The 19,786-nt window shown below is 37.6% G+C and overlaps 1 protein-coding gene across 36 annotated transcripts in view; it reads right to left on the reverse strand.

Annotated features, from left to right (window-relative positions):
* ELF2 (E74 like ETS transcription factor 2) overlaps positions 1-19,786 on the reverse strand; it is a 121,675-nt gene that overhangs the window by 11,269 nt on the left and 90,620 nt on the right. For 16 of the 36 annotated variants that reach the window (XM_065545499.2, XM_074040483.1, XM_074040488.1 and 13 more), the window contains 2 exons: positions 4,887-5,000; positions 3,329-3,502 (listed from right to left, as the gene is read on the reverse strand). In XM_065545499.2, the coding sequence (XP_065401571.1) occupies positions 3,329-3,502; positions 4,887-5,000 (288 nt within the window). Of the gene's footprint in view, positions 1-3,328; positions 3,503-4,886; positions 5,001-13,449; positions 14,263-15,064; positions 15,213-15,429; positions 15,730-19,786 lie in introns of those variants that run through there. The other 20 variants (XM_065545510.2, XM_074040477.1, XM_065545509.2 and 17 more) reach the window with 7 other exon arrangements.

Below are 19,786 nucleotides of genomic sequence, written 5' to 3' on the forward strand. Positions count from 1 at the left end.
CATTACAAGGGTAAAAAAACTTCCAAGTGCTTTTTATGTCTAATAAAGGTTTGTGTCCTTCCCTTTTGTTCCTCCTCATTTTTGCCATAAGGCTCTCTCAGATAGACTAGCATCCACAATGAATAGAAAAAATAAGGGCTATATACTTTTCTACACAAAAGAGGATTAAGCCTGAATGAGCTACATTCAATCCTGAGCACAGATGGATGAACACTGGCAGGTGAGAGGCAGACTCAAGAAATAAACTGGAAATACGTAAGTATGCTGTATTTTAAAATCAAATATATATATATATACACACACACACACACTTTTTTTTTTTTAAGAGATGGAGTCTCACTCTGTCACCCAGACTGGAGAGCAGTGGTGCGAACATGGCTCACTACAGCCTGGGTTCAAGCAATCCTCCCGCCTCAGCCCCCTAAGTAGCTGGGACTAAGGCATGCACCACCACACCCGGCTAATTTTTATATTTTTTGTAGAGACGGGTTTTACCATGTTGCCCAGGCTGATCTTGAACTCCTGAGCTCAGGCAATCTGCCCGCCTCAGCCTCCCAAAGTGCTGGATTACAGACACGATCAAATATATTATTACTGATTTGGTGATTGTTCTACATCTGAGATTTCTGATGTCACTCTATTCTTCAATAGGAAACATTAAATTAATTATATTAATCTATATAATTAATTATATAAAGAACTAATTAAAGCATCTGAACATCTGTATTTCAAAATGCACAGATATACTTTAGAATTCTGGTAATTCTAATCAAGAAGTCTGTTTGTAACAAAAAATAAAACAGAAAGTTCACTGGTCTCTGTTAGAATACAGCTTAATTACTCAATTTAAATAATATTTATACATATGAATCAGACAGTAATAAAACTAACATCTTCAGCATCTCCTAAATTCTAGCACAAAAGCCCAATTTAGTAAAGTTAGTGCAAAAAGGTTTAATTTATTTTCTCATAAAGCTGCACGTCCAAAGTCATGTTCCTTAATAAATTTCCTCCATAGGAAAATGGGTTCTATATTCATATTAACTTTTAGAACACCATACGCTATCTTCTCTTGGAAGATAGCAAGATCCACAATGTACATTAGTATATTAAAGGATCTCAAAATAAAAAAAGGGACTGCTATTAAAAAATAACCTATCTAAGTTTGCATATCCCAAATGTACTTAACCACAAAAATATAAATAATGATGCTCTTACTCTTCATTGTCTCCCTTACGGTAATAAGTACAGACAGAATGGTTACATGTATTTTTTTTTTTTTCTTTGAGACAGGGTCTCTCTCTGTCACCCAGGCTGGAATGCAGTGGCACGATTATGGCTCACTGTAGCCTCCCAGGCTTAAGCGATCCTCCTGCCTCAGCCTCCCGAGTAGCTAGGACTACAAGCATGTGCCACCATACCTGGCTAATTTTTTTTAATTCCTCGAGATGAAGTCTCACTATGTTGCTCAGGCTGGTCTTAAACTCCTGAGCTCAAACAATCCTCCTGCCTCAGCCTCCCAAAGTGCTGGAATTATAGGCGTGAGCCACCACACCCAGGCTTGTAATTTTTAAATGGTCATTAAGAGCTTTCACAGAAATAAATAAAATTGTTATTAAATTGGCAAAGTATTTCCTGGTTTATAGAATATCACATATCCTGGCTCCCAACATGGCCCCTGTTTTTCATGGTCTTTTCCATCTTCCTTTAAATGTGTGTGGTTTTTGTTTTTTTTTTTGAAACAGAGTCTTACTCTGTCACCCAGGCTGCAGTGCACTGGTGCAATCTCAGCTCACTACAACCTCCACCTCTCGGGTTCAAGGGATTCTTCTGCCTCAGCCTCCCGAATAGCTAGGACTATAGGCATGTAACACCACAGCCGGCTAATTTTTGCATTTTTAGTAGAGACAGGGTTTCATCATGTTGACCAGGCTGGTCATGAACTCCTGACCTCAAGTGATCTGCCCACCTGAGACCCCCAAAGTGCTGGGATTACAGGCATGAGCCATCGTGCCCAGCATTAAATCTAAACAAACATTTCTTAAGTATTTTGTGACAGCTCTCATTGGATGCAACCAGCCAAGTGCTATAGCAGGCAGTGGGTAAATAAGGCTATTTATATGTATGCCTTTTGTTTTTAAATGATTACATCAGGAAGTAATTCTTCCTCCTAAATTCTCTCATGTATACCTCTCTCGAGATGCATATAATCTATATGTATTGCAAGTGGGAAGACACTGTCTTATTCTCATCTCCCTTACAACAATGACCACAGAATGGCACACACTGTGGCCATCTGAAACACTATATTTAATGAATAAAAGGAAATACCATTATTTCAAATGCACCTTTATTTTTACCTTTATTTTACTCTAAAATGTGAAGAGTTAGAGAAGAAAGGAGAGTTAGGTGAGTACTCAATTACTTAGAATGTCATTTCTTTCCAATTTTACCCTTGATTTCAACAGAAAAAGACTCACTGCCCATGTCCTCATGATGTTGAAAATGTGCTATTGGGATGAGGGGAGCAGAAATTTCAGCAGGAGTCAAATAGTAAGTGGAAATGCTCTTTACCCACTGGTGAGTTTATGCTAATCAGAAGTCTCTATCAGCATTCTTAGTGCTTCAAAGCAGAAGGCATAAGGTAAAAACAGCATGATATATAATAAATGATATATAATATATAGTATATATATCACACTATGTATCATATATTGTATCTAGCATATAAGTGATATATAATATATACAGTATGACATACATATATATATATCTCTCACTGTTTATTTAGGTTTTTTGAGATAGGGTCTTGCTATGTTGCCCAGGTTAGCCTCAAACTCCTGGGCTCACGCAATCCTCTCACCTCCTGAGCAGCTGGTACTAAAGGTGTGCCTGGCTTTTTAAAAAATATCCATGAAAGCAAGAGAAGACAAGACTTTGTAAAATAAAGAATCAAATGGTGTGTGTGTGTGTGTGTGTGTGTGTGTGTGGTTTTTTTTTAAGTAACCAAGTACCCATAAAAGGATCAACAAGGAGAAGATGGAGTAAGACAAGGTGCAGGGAATCTCTGATCTGTCTTCTGTGTGTCGAACACCTGTTAGATATCATTGTCACACAATTATCCTCAAGCCTTACATACTATCTCCTTTAAACAGTATGAGTATGTTAAAACACTAAATTAAAATCTCAATGTTGATTATTTGAGAATAGTTAAGATAACATCAATCTTAAATCTACAGCATATACTATTTTCTATGTCCCTTGATGAGGAAAAAGGTAAGAAAAAAATTTTCACCTGCCTTCTCAGAAATGTATAAATATACTCTACCTTTTTTCTTTTTCATTGGTTCATGGCTATCTGGTGATGTTGGAATAGGAGAGGTATCCATTGGTTCAGACTCTTCAGTTGACACCTCCACTACAGTTTCTGTAATGACATCTGGCCTCATAGCAGCATGGATAAATTCTGGAGTTGATACACAAGGAGGAACAAACACTTCCACTATAAAAAAAAGTTGAAAAATTAAAATTTCCCACCCCCATCAATGTTTCTTATGTGGATAGTTCAATATTTAGAAGAGGTGAGATTTATTAAGAATTAATCAAAGCAGGATAAGAGCTAATTTGCTGAATATTCAATATGATTTAAACTATACAAGGAAAATAAATGCAAGGAAAATCAACTTAAAGGAAAAATGTTAATTCTCTGGGTAAAGCAAGGACCATGAGTAGTCACCCCACTCTTTCACACTTATACTTTCAAACTCAATGTAGAAAAATTCTAAATTATTCTAATTAGTTGTGAAAGCATTTGAAAATAATAGTATAATAGTGAGTTAGTTAATAATTACTTTCTATCCACTTAGCCATCATTATTTTTTAACAGGTAATATGTGGCTCAAAATTTCAAAGATTTGTAAATATGTACTCAGTAAAACACAAGCACCTATAGTTCATTTTAGAATATGAAAAGGAAAACTTGCTCATTACAGACAAGAAATATTACCTTTCAGTATTTAAAGTTTTATTTAATGTAAGAGTCCTGATGTTTTAGTCACCAAAACAGTAGGTACAGATTGTTATCTGGTATTCTGGCACATACAATAATGTTGCCCTGGCTTCCTTCGAATATGCACAAATAACCAAGATAAGACATTTCTATTTCAATTAAGAGATACACTTAATACATACTATCTTAGATTAACAGATTGACCAAAAATGCTGCAAATTTATTCTCGTATCTCTGAGTAATACACAGGATTCTATTCAAATTAAGAAGTATGGTTGCTCTTATTGTAAATCCCAACGAGAAGGTGAGCTAGTCTTTTTGTATCAAGTCAAATTAACATTTGGGCATTAAATTTAGGACAAATCAGAATTGTACAAAATGACTATCAAGGTTGTTCTTAAAGACTAAGAGGGACCACAAAAAAATAAAAACTCACAATCTGAAAGATGTGTGAAAAATATGGCGAAAGTTCCCTTCTCTCTCTACCATATGTGGTTCTCTGGAGTTACTGCCTGTTTATCACTGAATAAAGGATTGAAAGTGGTCCTAACAGGCAACTGCTCCCATCTATCATACTCTGAAGGACTATGAAGGCTTATAACTTGTCCAGAGTTAAGGAAATAGACATTACAGTATAAATAGCTATTTAATAAATATCTGTCTACCTATAGTGGGTATTTTCTGTATCATTTGTTACGAAAATTAAGTATTTAAGACTTGGAGGCCTTGACAAAGTTCAATTACTGCTGTCATATATTCATGTATAATGTATCTTTGAGAATTCCCAACAATCCCCTTGGATTAAAAAAACAAAACTTTATTTTAGACATATGAAGTAGTATGACACATTTAACATAAGAATGAACAGTTTACATACCAGGACTTCTTGAATCCCTCAAGCAGGTAGGAGATTCCATATGAAGCAGGGCTTCAGCAGCTTCAATTGTCTTATCTGTACAGTGTGCATTACTGCTATGAACTGATGCTTCCACTGGAGGAAAAATAAGTTCTACTCAATTAAAAATACACTAAACATATGACTAAAACATATTACTAAGAAATAAACATATTCACTCCTGAAAGAGAAATGAAAACTAAATAAATATAAAATAACACGAGTAACTCTAAGCCATTGATATCTATTTGTCTATATAAATTACAGAAATAATTTTTAAAAAGCTAGTATCTACATTTTATAAAATGAATACTGATATAAAATGAATGTTGATTATAAAGTTACCACTGACATTGATTAGAAATTACTGAGAAGTTGGCCAGGTACGGTGGCTCACGCCTGTAATCCCAGCACTCTGGGAGGCCAAGGAGGGTAGATCACCTGAGGTCAGGAGTTGAAGACCAGCCTGACCGACATGGTGAAACCCCATCTCTACCAAAAAATACAAAAATTAGCTGAGCATGGTGGCACACACCTGTTAATTCCCAGCTACTCAAGAGGCTGAGGCTGGAGAATTGCTTGAACCCAGGAGGTAGAGGTTGCAGTGAGTCGAGATCGCACCACTGTACTCCAGCCTGGGCGACAGAGTGAGACTGTCTCAAAACAGTAACAAAAGAAATTACTGAGAAGTTTCTGAATCTTACTCAAAGGAAAACAAAGAAAGATCCTTGAAATTTGAACCCTGCATCAATTTTAGGCCAATACTGACTTGTAGGAAGGGAGGAAGGGGCAGGGAGAGGCTGGTTGTAGATTAACAACCCTGTGAGGGCAATTACATATTTTGATGTATCATGCCAAGTTAATTTAATTTAATCAATAAATTAATTTAATCAATTAATTCAATTCTTACAGACTCTCTTGAATGACTGAGTAAGCCCTCCATATCCAAGGGTTCCACATCAGCAGATTCAACCAACCTCAGATTGAAAATATTGCAGGGGAGGCAGAGGCAATAAAAAAAATTCAACAATTAAAAATACAATGTAAATACTACAGCATTTTGTATAATGGACTTGATTGAGCATTCTAGGATTTCAGTATCTGCCAGGTGGAGGAGGCATCCTGGAACCAATACCCCAGGTATACTGAGGGACGACTGTACTCTCCAGGCACGGCTGCCTAAAGATGGATAACAACATGCATTAGATTTACTGCCAGAGTACTTGGGAACTTTCTTTAAAATTAACCTTGCTCTCTTCAGAGCCTCAGTGGGTTTTAACCTAAGACTTTTTTCTTAGAGTTTATTCTTCCCACGAAGCCTTCAAATTCTAACACCCTTCGTATTTCTCTTCTTCTAGCACTTCCTTTATGCTTTGCTGATTATGTTACTTGTAAACAATGTGTACAGCAGTGGTTTGAGCTTTCAGGTCCAACAGCTTGGGTTCCAGTCTCTGCCACTTATTTCTATTACCTGAGGTAAGCAACTTAATCTCTATCAAACTTCAATTTCCTGTTTCATAGGGCAAGAATATGATAATTTCTTATCATTCCTGTAAGACTGTAAACTTCTTGAGGTCTGGGGGGCTAGCTTAACCAATCTTTACATATGCCATGGTTCCCAACATAGACTTTTCATGGAGCAGACATGCAGATTTTTTTTTTTTTTAAGACGGAGCCTCGCTCTGTTGCCTAGGCTGGAGTGCAGTGGCATGATCTCGGCTCACTGCAACCTCCACCTCTCAGGTTCAAGAGATTCTCCTGCCTCAGCCTCCTGAGTAGCTGGGATTACAGGCATATGCCACCACGCCCGGCTAATTTTTGTATTTTTAGTAGAGACGGGGCTTCACCATGTTGGCCAGGCTGGTTTCAAACTACTAGCCTCAGGTGATACAACCGCCTCGGCCTCTCAAAGTGCTGGGATTACACGCATGAGCCATCACGCCAGGCAGATATTTCTTTTAGGTACTGAATTAGGGACAACCCACTGACCTTACAGGAAAATCAGCAATTCAAGAACAAATGTTATTATCTTTATAATATATTAATTTCACACCCTGATTTAAAATATTGAATAATTATCTTGGTAAGAGGTTCTGAAACATGAATATTTAAGAGTCTCTAACTTGACAGATTTTTCTAAGATATCCCCTAAAGGAACTAAAAGTAAATGTTTATACAAATTTCATAAAGTCATATTACAAATTCATAAGCACTACACACTAACGATATGAATCTTTTAAAACTGTTTCCAGGAAACTTTTAATTGGGGGGAAAAAATCCAGTTAGTCTCAAAGTTCCCTAAATGCTAAAGCCTCAGTCTTAAACAACAGTCATTTGGAAAGCATTTATTTCAAAAACCCAATGACTGTTTTACCACCTGTTGCACATCATCCACAAGGTACTGGGTCTCTCCAGTTGCTCTTTCCATTTATGGAAATCTGTTCAAAGCTAAATGGTTCCAGAGAGGCAGCCAAACCTCTAAGTAAATCTATCTTTAGGTGACCCTGCTTACTCTTATCTGCAGCTTCACTGAAGCAAAGGATTCAATCAGCCTGTGTAGTTCAACTTTAAGAAAACTTAGCATTATTAAGTATAAGATACATTATTATTCTCAATTATTTTTTTCAAAATGCCTCCCTACAATACTCACATACACTAAGAAAAAAAACCTTGAAAAGCAAATTCTCCAGTTTTTAAAATTTATTCTAGCAAGCATTCTCTTTAAAGTCTGCTTGTGTTGCAATTTAGCTCTTGTCTTAGGTGCTATTAATAAACTATCCTGGGTAAACTAATTCCTTATGTAATTATATTAAGACACACCCTAAAACTTTACCATATTAAAATCAGAGCTTCAAGTATTCAATAATAATACAGCAAGAGAATTTTACCAGATTGTTTAATGTTTCAGCTTATAAACAAAATGAAATTTGCCTAACAGTTACTTACATATTACGTGCCCTGAATTCATAGGTAGTTTGAGGCACATTTTCAAAACCATGATTTTGTGTTATTAAAATTGTTAGGTCAATGGAAGTTTCTTCTTCAAGGGGTAATTTTTGCACATATTTCTGACCTCGATTTCCCCTTCCCCCCTAAAATTCAACATAATATATCTCAGAAATATTTTAGAGTAAAATACATACACTTACTTAGAAAATTTACTCATTCATACTTTAAATTTAGGATGAGAACATAAAATAAGCATAAATTACCTATGAAGTTATCAGCCAGAAGATCTAATACTCTATGTACAACTGACAAATGGTTGCTGACATTTACCATGTGCCCAGACCCTGTGCTATAAACCTGACACAAGTGTGAACAGATCTCCGGCCTCATGAAGCTTATACTACTATAGGTTGGGCATGCCTTATCCAAAATGCTTAGGACCAGAAGTGTTTCAGATTTCGAATTTAAAAACAATGTATCTGCACTATATATTTCCAGTTGAATATCCCAAATCTAAAAATCCAAAATGCTTTAATGAGCATTTCCTTTGAGTGTCACATCAGTGCTCAAAGTTTTGGATTTTAGAACGCTCCATCTATAGTTCAGAGAGCATCAAAAACATAAATGGAAGATATTTCAAAACTAAATAAAAATGTCAAATAAACTTACTTTGTAAGTTAAAAGCATGTTAAGAGGAACACTGATTACTTTTTTGCTGCTTACTAATTTTATCTCGTCATTTTTATTTACTAACTAAAATAATGCAAAACACAAAAATCTAAGAGCCTATTCTCAGATCAATTTACAATAATGTACTAATGCCAGTTTCCAAAACTTAACACATTTTGTAAAAGTGAGCACTATCTTTTTATTTTTGTTTACGTAAGTAACTTTTTACAACAGAAATTTAAGAAATATTTCTCCTGTTTCTGTAATTCAAAAAAATGCTCTTTTGTTCAGATCAATAATTCAAATAAAATTTCAGCTATAATTTTGCACATTTCTTAAGAATAAGCATGGATTTAACAGTGTTGTGCAATCAAAGTAAGAAAGCTACAAACAAGAGCTGAAAAGCAGAATTCCTTATCTTACTTAAAACTTGACTTACTGGTATCTTTATCTACGAAATTTATGGAAGGAAAAAATAAATAACTCATTTTAAAAATAGAAACAATGGAGCTAAAAGTAGTCTGACAGGTATCATTTTCTAGTTACCACTGGTAGTGCGTATTGTTGGTCAATTCCCCTTGAAATAAATTTCAAGAACTGTTTTATCTTTTATTACAGTACCAAAAATAACATTTGCTCATACCTTCAATTTAATATTGGTAAATATCTTCTTGTTCCATTTCTATCTTTCTAATCAACTGGTGTTTGTATGGTACTGCAGACTATTCCAGACTCACTCAACAGCTGTTACAAAATACCAAACTTGGTAATTAAGTCTGACAAGAGGCATACCTCTCAGCTTTGCATAAGAGAATGCCGGCAATGGATCTAGTTCATAAAAATGTTCTCAAGTCAAAAATAAAATTTAGTAGCAATTTAGTTTGAGAGCAGTGAAAAAAAATTAGAAAGCAGTTCATTAGGTGATAGTGGTATTCCCCTATAAGCAACACTATAAACTAATAGTACAAAGTCTTCACTCAACTACAGTACTGATTTACCACTACTTATCCTCTAATACCCCAAAGCAATACCAGTAATAGGTAAATGAAGAATACAAATAAATGCAATGAAAAGGGGGAAAAGGTAATTAAAGGTCTGGAACACTCCATCTTTACCTTTTCCCCCTTGACCTTTTAATCAATATACTTGCATTATAAAGTACAAAAAGAAAAAAAGAATGGCTTTTCTTTTTTTCAGTACTCTCGGAGGGGGAGAGCAAACTGCCCTCTGCAAGATGAAATCAGCCAGAAATTATTTTCTAAACCAGAGTTGTCTGATAAAAATAAAAGCCACATATAATTTTAAATTTTCCAGTAGCTACATTTGTAAAAGCAAAGGAGAAATTAATACCTTCATTTAACCCAGGACATTGAAAATATTTTTATTTCAATGTGTAATCAATATAAGGAAGTTTCCCACTGCTTGTTTTTGAGTTTAAATTAATTAAAATTTAAAACTGAGTTTCTTAGCTACATTTTAAGTACTCAGATACATGTGGCTAGTGGCTACCATATAGTACAGACCTAAATAACACGGTAATTCAGCTATCCTCCAACTTTTTTTTATCAGAGGAACTTTTACACTCAAAATACTGAAGACCTCAAAGAGATTTTATCTGTATTTATCATATTTGAAATTACAAAGAAAATTTCAAAATTATTAATTCATTTAAAATAATACACCCATTACTGCAAACACAAGTAATATTTTTTATGAAAAATAACTGTTTTTTGAGACAAGGTCTCGCTCTGTTGCTTAGACTGGAATGCAGTGGCATGATCATGGTTCACTGTAGGTTAGACTTCCTGGGTGTGATCCTCCCACCTGAGCCTCTCAGGTAGCTGGGACCACAGGCATGCACCAGCACAACCAGCTATTTTTATTTTTCTTAAGTGACGGAGGTCTCAGTATGTCGTCCAGGCTGGTCTCAAACTCCTAGGCTCAAGAGATCCTCTTGCCTTGGCTTCTCAAAGTGCTGGGATTACAGGCATGAATCACCATGCCTGGCCAAAAATAACTTTAAAAAAACAAAAAGTGAGTAGCTTTGTTTTATATATTTTTGCAAATCTTACTATACTTGATTTAATAGAAGGCAGATGGATTCTCCTTCCTCTTTCAATCTATTAGAATAACTCATCTATACATAGCTCCTAACTCCTCTGTACACTTTTGAAAGTGAAAAGGCAAATAATGTCTTAGTATTATTTTCAAAACAGTTTTGTCTTTACAGATCCTGTGAAAGGCTCTTGGGACTCCCAGAATCCAGGTCAGAGCATTTGGTTTTTGAGAAGTGCAGCTGTAATTCATCATCAACTGTAATTAATAACAACCAAATTCTATCCCCAAGCTTATATAAGTTTTAGCTTCTAAACATAAACATCAGTGTGTAGATGACAAATTATGATTCAAGGCTGGGAGCTGTGGCTCACGCCTGTAATCTCAGCACTTTGGGAGGCCAAGGTGGATCACCTGAGGTCAGGATTTCAAGACCAGCATGGCCAACACGGTAAAACCCTGTTTCTACTAAAAATACAAAAATTAGCCGGGCATAGTGGCTCACGCCTGTAATCCCAGCTACTTGGGAGGCTGAAGTGGGAGAATCACTTGAACCTGGAAGGCAGAGGTGAGCCAAGATTGTGCCACTGCACTCCAGGCTGGGCGACAGAGCAAGGTTCCATCTCGAAAAATAAAATAAGTAATAATAAGAAAGAAAAATTACGATTCTATAAGTTAAACAGTATTTGTCTACTCACAGATAAAGAGTTTTTAAAAAGCTTTTCTTAAGCATTTCTTTGCATCCTTTTGAACATTTTGCTATAGATGTCACAAGGAATCAATCATTTTATACAATTATCAAACACAAGGAATCATTTTAAATAGTTACCAAAAACATTCTGCTGCCTGCCCTTCTCCACCAACCAAATTTGTTTCTAAAATAGTTTTATGTTGAATGATTCTGATTGGCTATTTACACACGGACTGATGTGACCATGTAACTCAGTTTTTACATGAATTTTAGTACCAATGCTGCAATGATTTGTGAAGGGTAATTTCTAAAATTCCTTTTCAAATGAGCTTTTTAAAAAGAAAACCAGTGTCATTCCTTGAGTTTCATTTTAATGCATCTATTCACATACTGCTTTTAACTTTTTTTATACTGCTAAATTTTTTTCAATTTGATCTTTTCAAGATTGAGACTACATATTCCAATTTACAGTAAATCAGAAATAATTCCAATTTCATAATCAACTTTAATAATAGGTTTTGTCAGTGAAAATATTTAGGCTAACTTTCCAGAAAAATTTCACCTTAATTTAATAACTGCATTGTTCACCAAAACTTCTAGTTACCTTATTTCGCAAATGTGAAAAAAAAAATAAAATAAGAAAAGACAAATAAAGAAAAAAGTCAAGGAAGGTATACTAGAGAATAAGGCAGAAATCTTCCAGAAAATCCAGACTGTACATATACAATACTTTCACATAAATATTAGGAAAGTAACAATGCTAGACATTTGTTTTTTCCTAAATTAAGCTATATACACTAGAAATAAGCCTAAATTATTAAATAAACTATATTACAGACTTAAACATATGAAGAGCCTCAAGTTACAATTTGGCACACATTTTTATTTTCAAAGACTGGATAAAAAAAGTTAACCTCCCAATTACATAACGAACGTATAGACATATTCACTCACATGGTGTAATATTAAAAAAAAAAAAAAAAAACCCAGGAGAAGCCTTACCTTTCCATTAAGTATTTCCAAGCCACTTATTTTAGAGCTTTAAAAGTCATTAGGAATCATCTAGTCAACCCTGTCCTCTAAGAGAAAATGAAGCCCTAAAGAGGTTAAGTCACTAGCTAGTTTAGTGACAGCTAGATATAGATCCTCAACTCTTCAGGTCAAGGCTCATTCTCATACATCATATTGTCCATGAAAATTTTCTAAAGTATTTCGAGACTTTACTACAAACATACTTTGTAAAATGACAGTGAGTTTTAATAAATAACCTTATTTATTTCATCCTTTACTCAGACTCCTCTGGCAGCATGTTTATAGCTAAAGGAATGCAAACATGATAATGCCTCTAAAGGAAGAAAATAAAAAGTATATTAGAGCTTAACAGCTACCTTAACATGTGTAGCAACAGTGATAATATTAAGTGTTATATACTTGCTTACAAACAAGTTATGCTGAAAATATTAACCTAAAGCTTATCTCCTCTACAAGTTGTATAAATATCATTCTACACTAATCATCAACCCATTACAGCAATCACTGGAGCTATTTTTTACATTTATACATTATATAGATTTTCACCTGTCTCCCCAGACTGTAAAATCTTTGTGAGGACAAATTCTCTCTCACACTTGATGACTTCCCTCAAGGAGATAAAAAGGTATTCTGTCCATTACACAAACACAAACCTTAGAAACATTATCCCACCAACGCTATTGAAAATTGGCAGCAATAAAAATTTAGAATCATGATTCCTAATCTTCTGGGCCATCTTTCCTCCCAAACTTTTAACACACTGAATAAACCTTGGGTAAATGAGCAAACCTCTCTCAAGTTTCCTTCTAAAATAAGGCTTGTAAGGGAGCTTCAGATTACATGAACATAATTGGTGAAATAACTTGAAAATAATTGTATGTAAAACATATTATTTACAAAACATTATTATCTTAAACTTTAAGATTCCCATATAGTACAGAAATGCAGTAGAGCTGGAAAACAGCACTTAACTTTTTGAAACCCCTTTATCAAAAGAAGACAAAACTTTTGTCTTTTCAAACCAGACAGTCTTTTATATACACACATATACACTCCAAGGAAAATATCTACAGGCCATATTCAGTTTCGCTGGTAATTCCAAAAGCTTATGAAAAAAGAGTTTCCAATGGCAAAGTTAAGCCCTCCTACCTTTATAGTATCTTTCAAAGTTTTGATGCAAAGGCATTCTAAGGTTCTTTCCGAGCGTTCGCAGCTACTGGAAACAACATGTCTTGAACTGTACATATTCAATATTCAAGAAATATCATTGACCCCATAACTTCACGTATCATTAGTACCAATAACATAAAGCCAAAAATTCCATCCCTTAATTCATATTGTAGTAATGGACAATATATACAAAGGAATCAAGTTCTCATTGTGTTCTCTTACTAAAACTTAAGTTCTTGTTCTGACCAGAAAGCAACTGTCAAACAGATGTGTTTTAATCACTACCCAGTAAACTGTATTTTCCTTTGGAACCTCTGAAATACATATTATTACATTTTATAGAATAAAAGACTGGTCACCACTGCGTGGTATTCAATACCTATATATTATTTAAGACTTTTAACCTAGAGCGCTTCCGTTAACTTTGGATACACTTGTGTTCATGATTTCCCCCAAAAGAACTGAATCACAGAGTTTTGCCAGGCAAACTACTAATTTCAAGTCCCTTACCTAAAAACAATGGATGGAAAACTGTCAAGATCTTTTACAGAATTACTGTGTTCCCTGAATATTTCTCATCGTCCACTTCCCATCCATGGCAATATGAAATAGGAACCGGGAAGAGGAACATGTATGCTTACTATTACAGTAAGTAAACAGTATTCAAGCAGTGCTACATCGATTCAGAACCCTCACTGCGCTGTCTGCTATTAAGCAAAGCTGCTTTTTCTATGTAACTTAAGTCCGTGCCCTTCCGCTGCAGCAGTGGCGCCGCACATCCCCCACCCCTGCGGCCACTTCCGTGTTTACACTCCTCTTCCCTCCAATTCCATGCGTACATTGTCAGCTTCACTCCCGCCCAATCTTCATTGGCCCAGCGCGGGCCCGTAGTCCCGCCCCCAGAAATCAACGTTCTAATTTGGAACACCTCAGAGAGCAGATTGGAACCAGAGGCCTGTCAATCCCGGCCGTTCTGTCCTTTCCGAGGCGCTTCCGCTGTGGTGGGAGGTTTGGGGGGGAGGGGGGAAGGGGGCAATTCCGTGCTGAGACTTCCCTAGGGCCAAGACTCCCTCCCTCCCGCCTCGCTCCTTAACATTCACCCACTGTTTACAAAAATAAATGTTCTTCTCTGCGCCGCAACCCTCCAGGTCAGGGGTACAAATATATTCCGTGTTCTTCCCATTCTCCCCCTAAAAAAAAACCCACGAGGGAAGGGGCATAAACCTAGTTTCTTCACAGCCACCCATTAAATGAGCAAAGGGAGGCGGGCCCCTGAAACATCATCCCGGTTACTCAACATTATTAAGTGACCCTGTCCAGGACCGTTACTCCCGAGACTGCATAAGGTGGGAATGTGCGGAGGAGGGAGGGTCAGAGCATTTTTTTTTTTGGCGGGTATCGGTCCACCGGACATCGCCCCTGGCTGCCTGGTCCATGCGGAAGTCATGGAATTGTGGACGAAGTCTGAAGGGAGAACCGAGCGGGGGTGGCGAGCGTTCCCTGGAGAAGCCCGCCGCCCCCGACCGCGGGCAGTAGCGGCCTCTCCGGCCAGACAGCGTGGCAGGCGCAGCCGAGAGACAACAGCCTCACTCACTTCCTGGTTCCTCAGCAACTGGGGTGAAGCGCACAACTCGTCCGCCCCCGAGTCCCCAACTTAACCGCGGCTCCGTTCTCCAGCACCCGCTGCCAGCGCTCCGCCCGGCAGCTGCTGCTGCTGCTCGCCGAACCCACCCTGAAGCGACAGCGCCGGATTCGAGGCAGGTTACTCTCCAAGGTGATCACTTCCTGATTCGTCGCCTCCATTACTTCATTCACTCCCCCCTTTCCCCCAGCCGCCCCAGTGACTGTGAGGTGGACACTGTACCCCCAGCACAGACTGCTACAGGGGAGTCACCCGCCTTCTGTGCACCCCCTCTCCTGCTGCACCGATGCACGGGAGAAAAGTTCCCCTGTCCTTACCGGCCCGGATGAGCAAATCCAGCTGGTTCGTGGGTCCCTCATGCAGAGACGTCGCCATGTTTATCCCGGGGCTGGAGCTGCTGCTTCACATTGACTTACACCGTGAGCAGCGGCGGCAGGGGAGGAGGCGGAACCCGCGGCCGGAGACACACGCCGTGCGACCGACACACACTCACGCACTCGCACACACTCCGACGCCCGGATCCTTGCGCGTCCTCCGACAGGAAGCCGAGGCCGGCCCGCCTCCCGCCGCCGGGCTGAGAAACCCCACCACCTAACGGCAGGGGCAGGGGCGGTGGCGGCGGCGGCGGCTGTGGCGGCCGCCCCAGCTGGCAACGCGATCCTTCCGCCCCGCGCCCAGACAGGAAGTCCCGGACGCTCGCTCCGGAGAGCGGCAGCAGCCTGCGGCGAGAGACACCTGAGGCTGGGAAACGGCTCCGGGAGCCGCGCGAGGACACAGCCCCTCGGCAGGAAGAGGCACATTTCACGCTCTGCGGAAGAAAAGTCTGCAATTGTCCCCCCTCTGGAAAAGAACCATTAATCATATTTTCTTCCTGGAAGCAATCTAATACCTAGTCCTGCAGCTGTAAATAAAGGTGGCTATTTAACTTCTTTTGGCTTTTTCAAACCTTATGCAACATGTAACCAGTTCACTTGAAACATCTGCACTTTAACACAGGAACACCAACAAAAAAGTCATACCTAGAACATATTCTGAAACCTTTACTTGGAAAGTAAGGAGTTCCCAACTTTCTGAGACCAACTTCGTCCTTTTCCCTTAACAGAAGTGTCAAAGAGCACATTAAACGGGTACTTAGTAAACAGAACACACCAACCTCTGGAAATTAGACTCCCCCAATATGCTAAATCATGAAATTCATGTACCCTTTCATTTCTGTTTGGTTCATTTGGAAACAAATTTATAATGTCATTTACTTAAAAAAATTCTTCCTGAAAACCTTATTACAAATACATATTAAAATACAATGGACGAGGGAGATAAATCGCCAATTTAATGACTAAATTTACTGAACACAGGAAATCAAACCAATATAATGACGTCGCTTCATTAAAATGCTTCCCTGGTTTCAGAATTTCATAATACATAAATTGTTTGAAACAAAGGGTTATCCTAAAGTTGTTGGCACACAAAACTTACATAAAGGAACAGTGCCTCCTACAGAGTAAGTGCTCAGTAAGTATTTGCTGAATAAACAAAAAGATCTGGCAGTTACAAATTTAAAATAACAAGGTGACAATTTTTATGATCCGAATTAACTGTGTAGAGAAAAAAAGTTTTCAGTGGTAACATTAAAGCGATATCATTTCATAAAATCTTGCCCAACCTGAGTGCAGCATCAGAATGGATTTACATAACCCATGACTATTTTTTCTCATTTATCCTAATATTCATTTATTCTCTTGGTCCTTTTACCCTACCCCTATATGACCATGATCCTCACCCTCCCAAAAAAGAACCTACATGCTATTTCCAAAGTACAACTCCTCTTTAAATAAGGATCTCTTTCTTTAATTAGGTAAACCTGCCATGTATGGGACAAAATGAACTACATGGTAGCTTTTGTATTTTATTGCCAATCAGTTTAAAGTAAGCATCATCCTTAGCCAGGCATTGTGATGGGCCTCTGCACCTAGGGACTCAAGTCTGAAGCCAGCCGTTTTCTTGAGCCCAGGAGTTTCGGGTTGCAGTGAGCTATGATCGCACCACTGCACTACAGCTAGTTATTTGAGAACCACAGAGTTAGTCCACTTCTTCACTTTACACATTGGGAAACTGAGGCCCCAAGAAGTTACTTAACAAAGTTTACAAAGTATCTTATTATTTCAAGGTCAAAACTCTTACAAAACAGTCTTCTATAAAATTTAGAAGTTATTTAAAAAAAAAGTTAAATCCATTTTAATACTATTATATTTATAGTATTATAAACTGCAAAATGGTTGATTTTTTTTTAATGTCAAAGGTAAAGCAATGGGAAGTTAAGAGAGAAAAACGGAAGAAAACAGTTTTGAGAAGTGAATAATGCGAGAATAGGAAGAGGCCAAGCTGTCTTAAGTTTTTCTCATACAACAATGAAATTCAAAGTTGGTGTCTTGAGCATGTTTAGGGAAAAAACGGGGTCAAGAAAACCATAAGAAAAATATGTCTGTGAAGGACAAGTTGGAATCACGTAATTTAGGAGCACCAAGTAAAGTCTGGTCTGTCAACATCAGAAAATAGACAATAGTTACAGAAGTGCAGTCTACAGATGTACAAAGAAAAAAGATGAATTATTTCATATATTTTATACTACTGTTTAAATGTCTATTTGAGCTTTTTATGTTACTGATTTATTTAATAGTCAGGTTTTATAAAGTATTATTAAAATGAAGATGTTCGAACCCATAGTCATAAACTAATTCATTTATTCAACAAATTATTATCCAGTACTTACTTTAAGCAAGTTTCTGTTGTAGGTGTTTATTAAGCTGGTAGCACTAAATTATGTAACAAAAGGAAGAAATTAAGCCTTCTCAATTCATACAAAATTCCCCACCCACCAAGGGTGAAAGTCAGAGACAGTATGATACACAAGACTGCTTATATATGAAATTAAATAATAGGATGTATATACAGTGGGTATAATTACCACCCAAGGATGTTAAATTATTTATAATTATAAAAGCCTTCATAAGGCATATATTTTTAATAGGGGTTCAAAGAGGCAAATTTTTGTTAATGAAATGTGTATTTTTTCTGAGGAAAAGGACTATGGCTAATTTTAGATTCTCAGAGGATCATAACTCCTAAAAGTAATTTTATTGTAAGTCTTTCTATGTACAACCATGAAAATCCTCTGATGAGTAAGGGTCCAGTATGTACTGTTTTTGATACGTACTTAGCTTAGCTGTGATCTGACTTAGGTTCATGTTTTTTGCATTTTAACTTATCCCTGGGCCAGACTCTCCTTGAGACTTGTTGATTCTTCGCTTTATGATTTATACTAGACAAACCATTCTGTTCAATTCTTAGCAGCCACTCTTATAAGACTGTCAGCTAAGTATTGCAGCTAGTCATTAATTCATTTATTTAGTTATAGAAACAGGGTCTATCAAGGCTGGTCATCAACTCCTTGCCTCAAGCAATCCTCCTGCCATGGCGTCCCAAAGTGTTGGGATTACAGGCATGATTTGTGCCCAGCCCTGCAGCTAGTCTCTTCTATGGTGTTAGACAAACAACGTTTTTTCTTTTCTTTTTGAGACGGAGTCTCGCTCTGCTGCCCAGGCTGGAGTGCAGTGGTGCGATCTCAGCTCACTGCAAGCTCCGCCTCCCGGGTTCACGCCATTCTCCTGCCTCAGCCTCCCAAGTGCTGGGACTACAGGCGCCCCGCACCACGCCCAGCTAATTTTTTGTATTTTTAGTAGAGACAGGGTTTCACCGTGTTAGCCAGGATGGTCTCTATCTCCTGACCTCGTGATCTGCCCGCCTTGGCCTCCCAAAGTGCTGTAATTACAGGCGTGAGCCACCGCGCCTGGGCACAAGCAACTTTTTAAAATAGCATCTATTAAGCACCAAATATACATGAGTTAAAATACTTAATTATCTCTATAGTTTAAACAACATTTATGACAACTGATTTCAAGGGTTTGAGTTCTTTATTATCGAAGAATATGTAGTATCTTGAATCTACTTGAAAAAAAATTGCAATTTTTGTGAAACTTTACAAGGGCCCATATATAATTCTTGTTTAGCATGTTTATGAAAAATTACAGGCTGGGCACGGTGGCTCACGCCTGTAATCCCAGCACTTTGAGGGGCCGAGGCGGGTGGATCACCTGAGGTTGGGAATTTGAGACCAGCCTGGCCAATGTGGTGACACCCCATCTCTACTAAAAATAAAAAAATTAGCTGGGTGTGGCGGCACATGCCTGTAGTCTCAGCTACTCGGGAGACTGAGGCAGGAGAATCATTTGAACGCAGGAGACGAAGGTTGCAGTGAGCTGGGATCATGCCACTGCACTCCAGCCTGGGACACAGAGCAAGACTCTCTCTTTAAAAAAAAAAAAAAAAAAAAAATTTACAATAAAAATTTTACTGAAAATATACTAGTCAAATCTCATTTAATTCCAAAAGGAATATTTAGATTAACTAATGTTTTCTTCTCTTACAATACTTTCTGAACTCTACCCACTGAAAAATTCTTCAAATGTCAATACTGAGTTTTTAATTGCCAAATCCAGTGACCTCTTCTCAGTCTCCATCTTACTGCTTCTCCAAATATTGTTGACTACCCCTTTATTGAAATCCTTCCCTTCGTTTTTCATGATAGTAAACTGTCTTTGTTTCTTCCTATTCCTT

The sequence above is a fragment of the Macaca fascicularis genome, chromosome 5 (genome assembly GCF_037993035.2).
Source record: "Macaca fascicularis isolate 582-1 chromosome 5, T2T-MFA8v1.1".
Taxonomy (NCBI): Eukaryota; Metazoa; Chordata; class Mammalia; order Primates; family Cercopithecidae; genus Macaca; species Macaca fascicularis.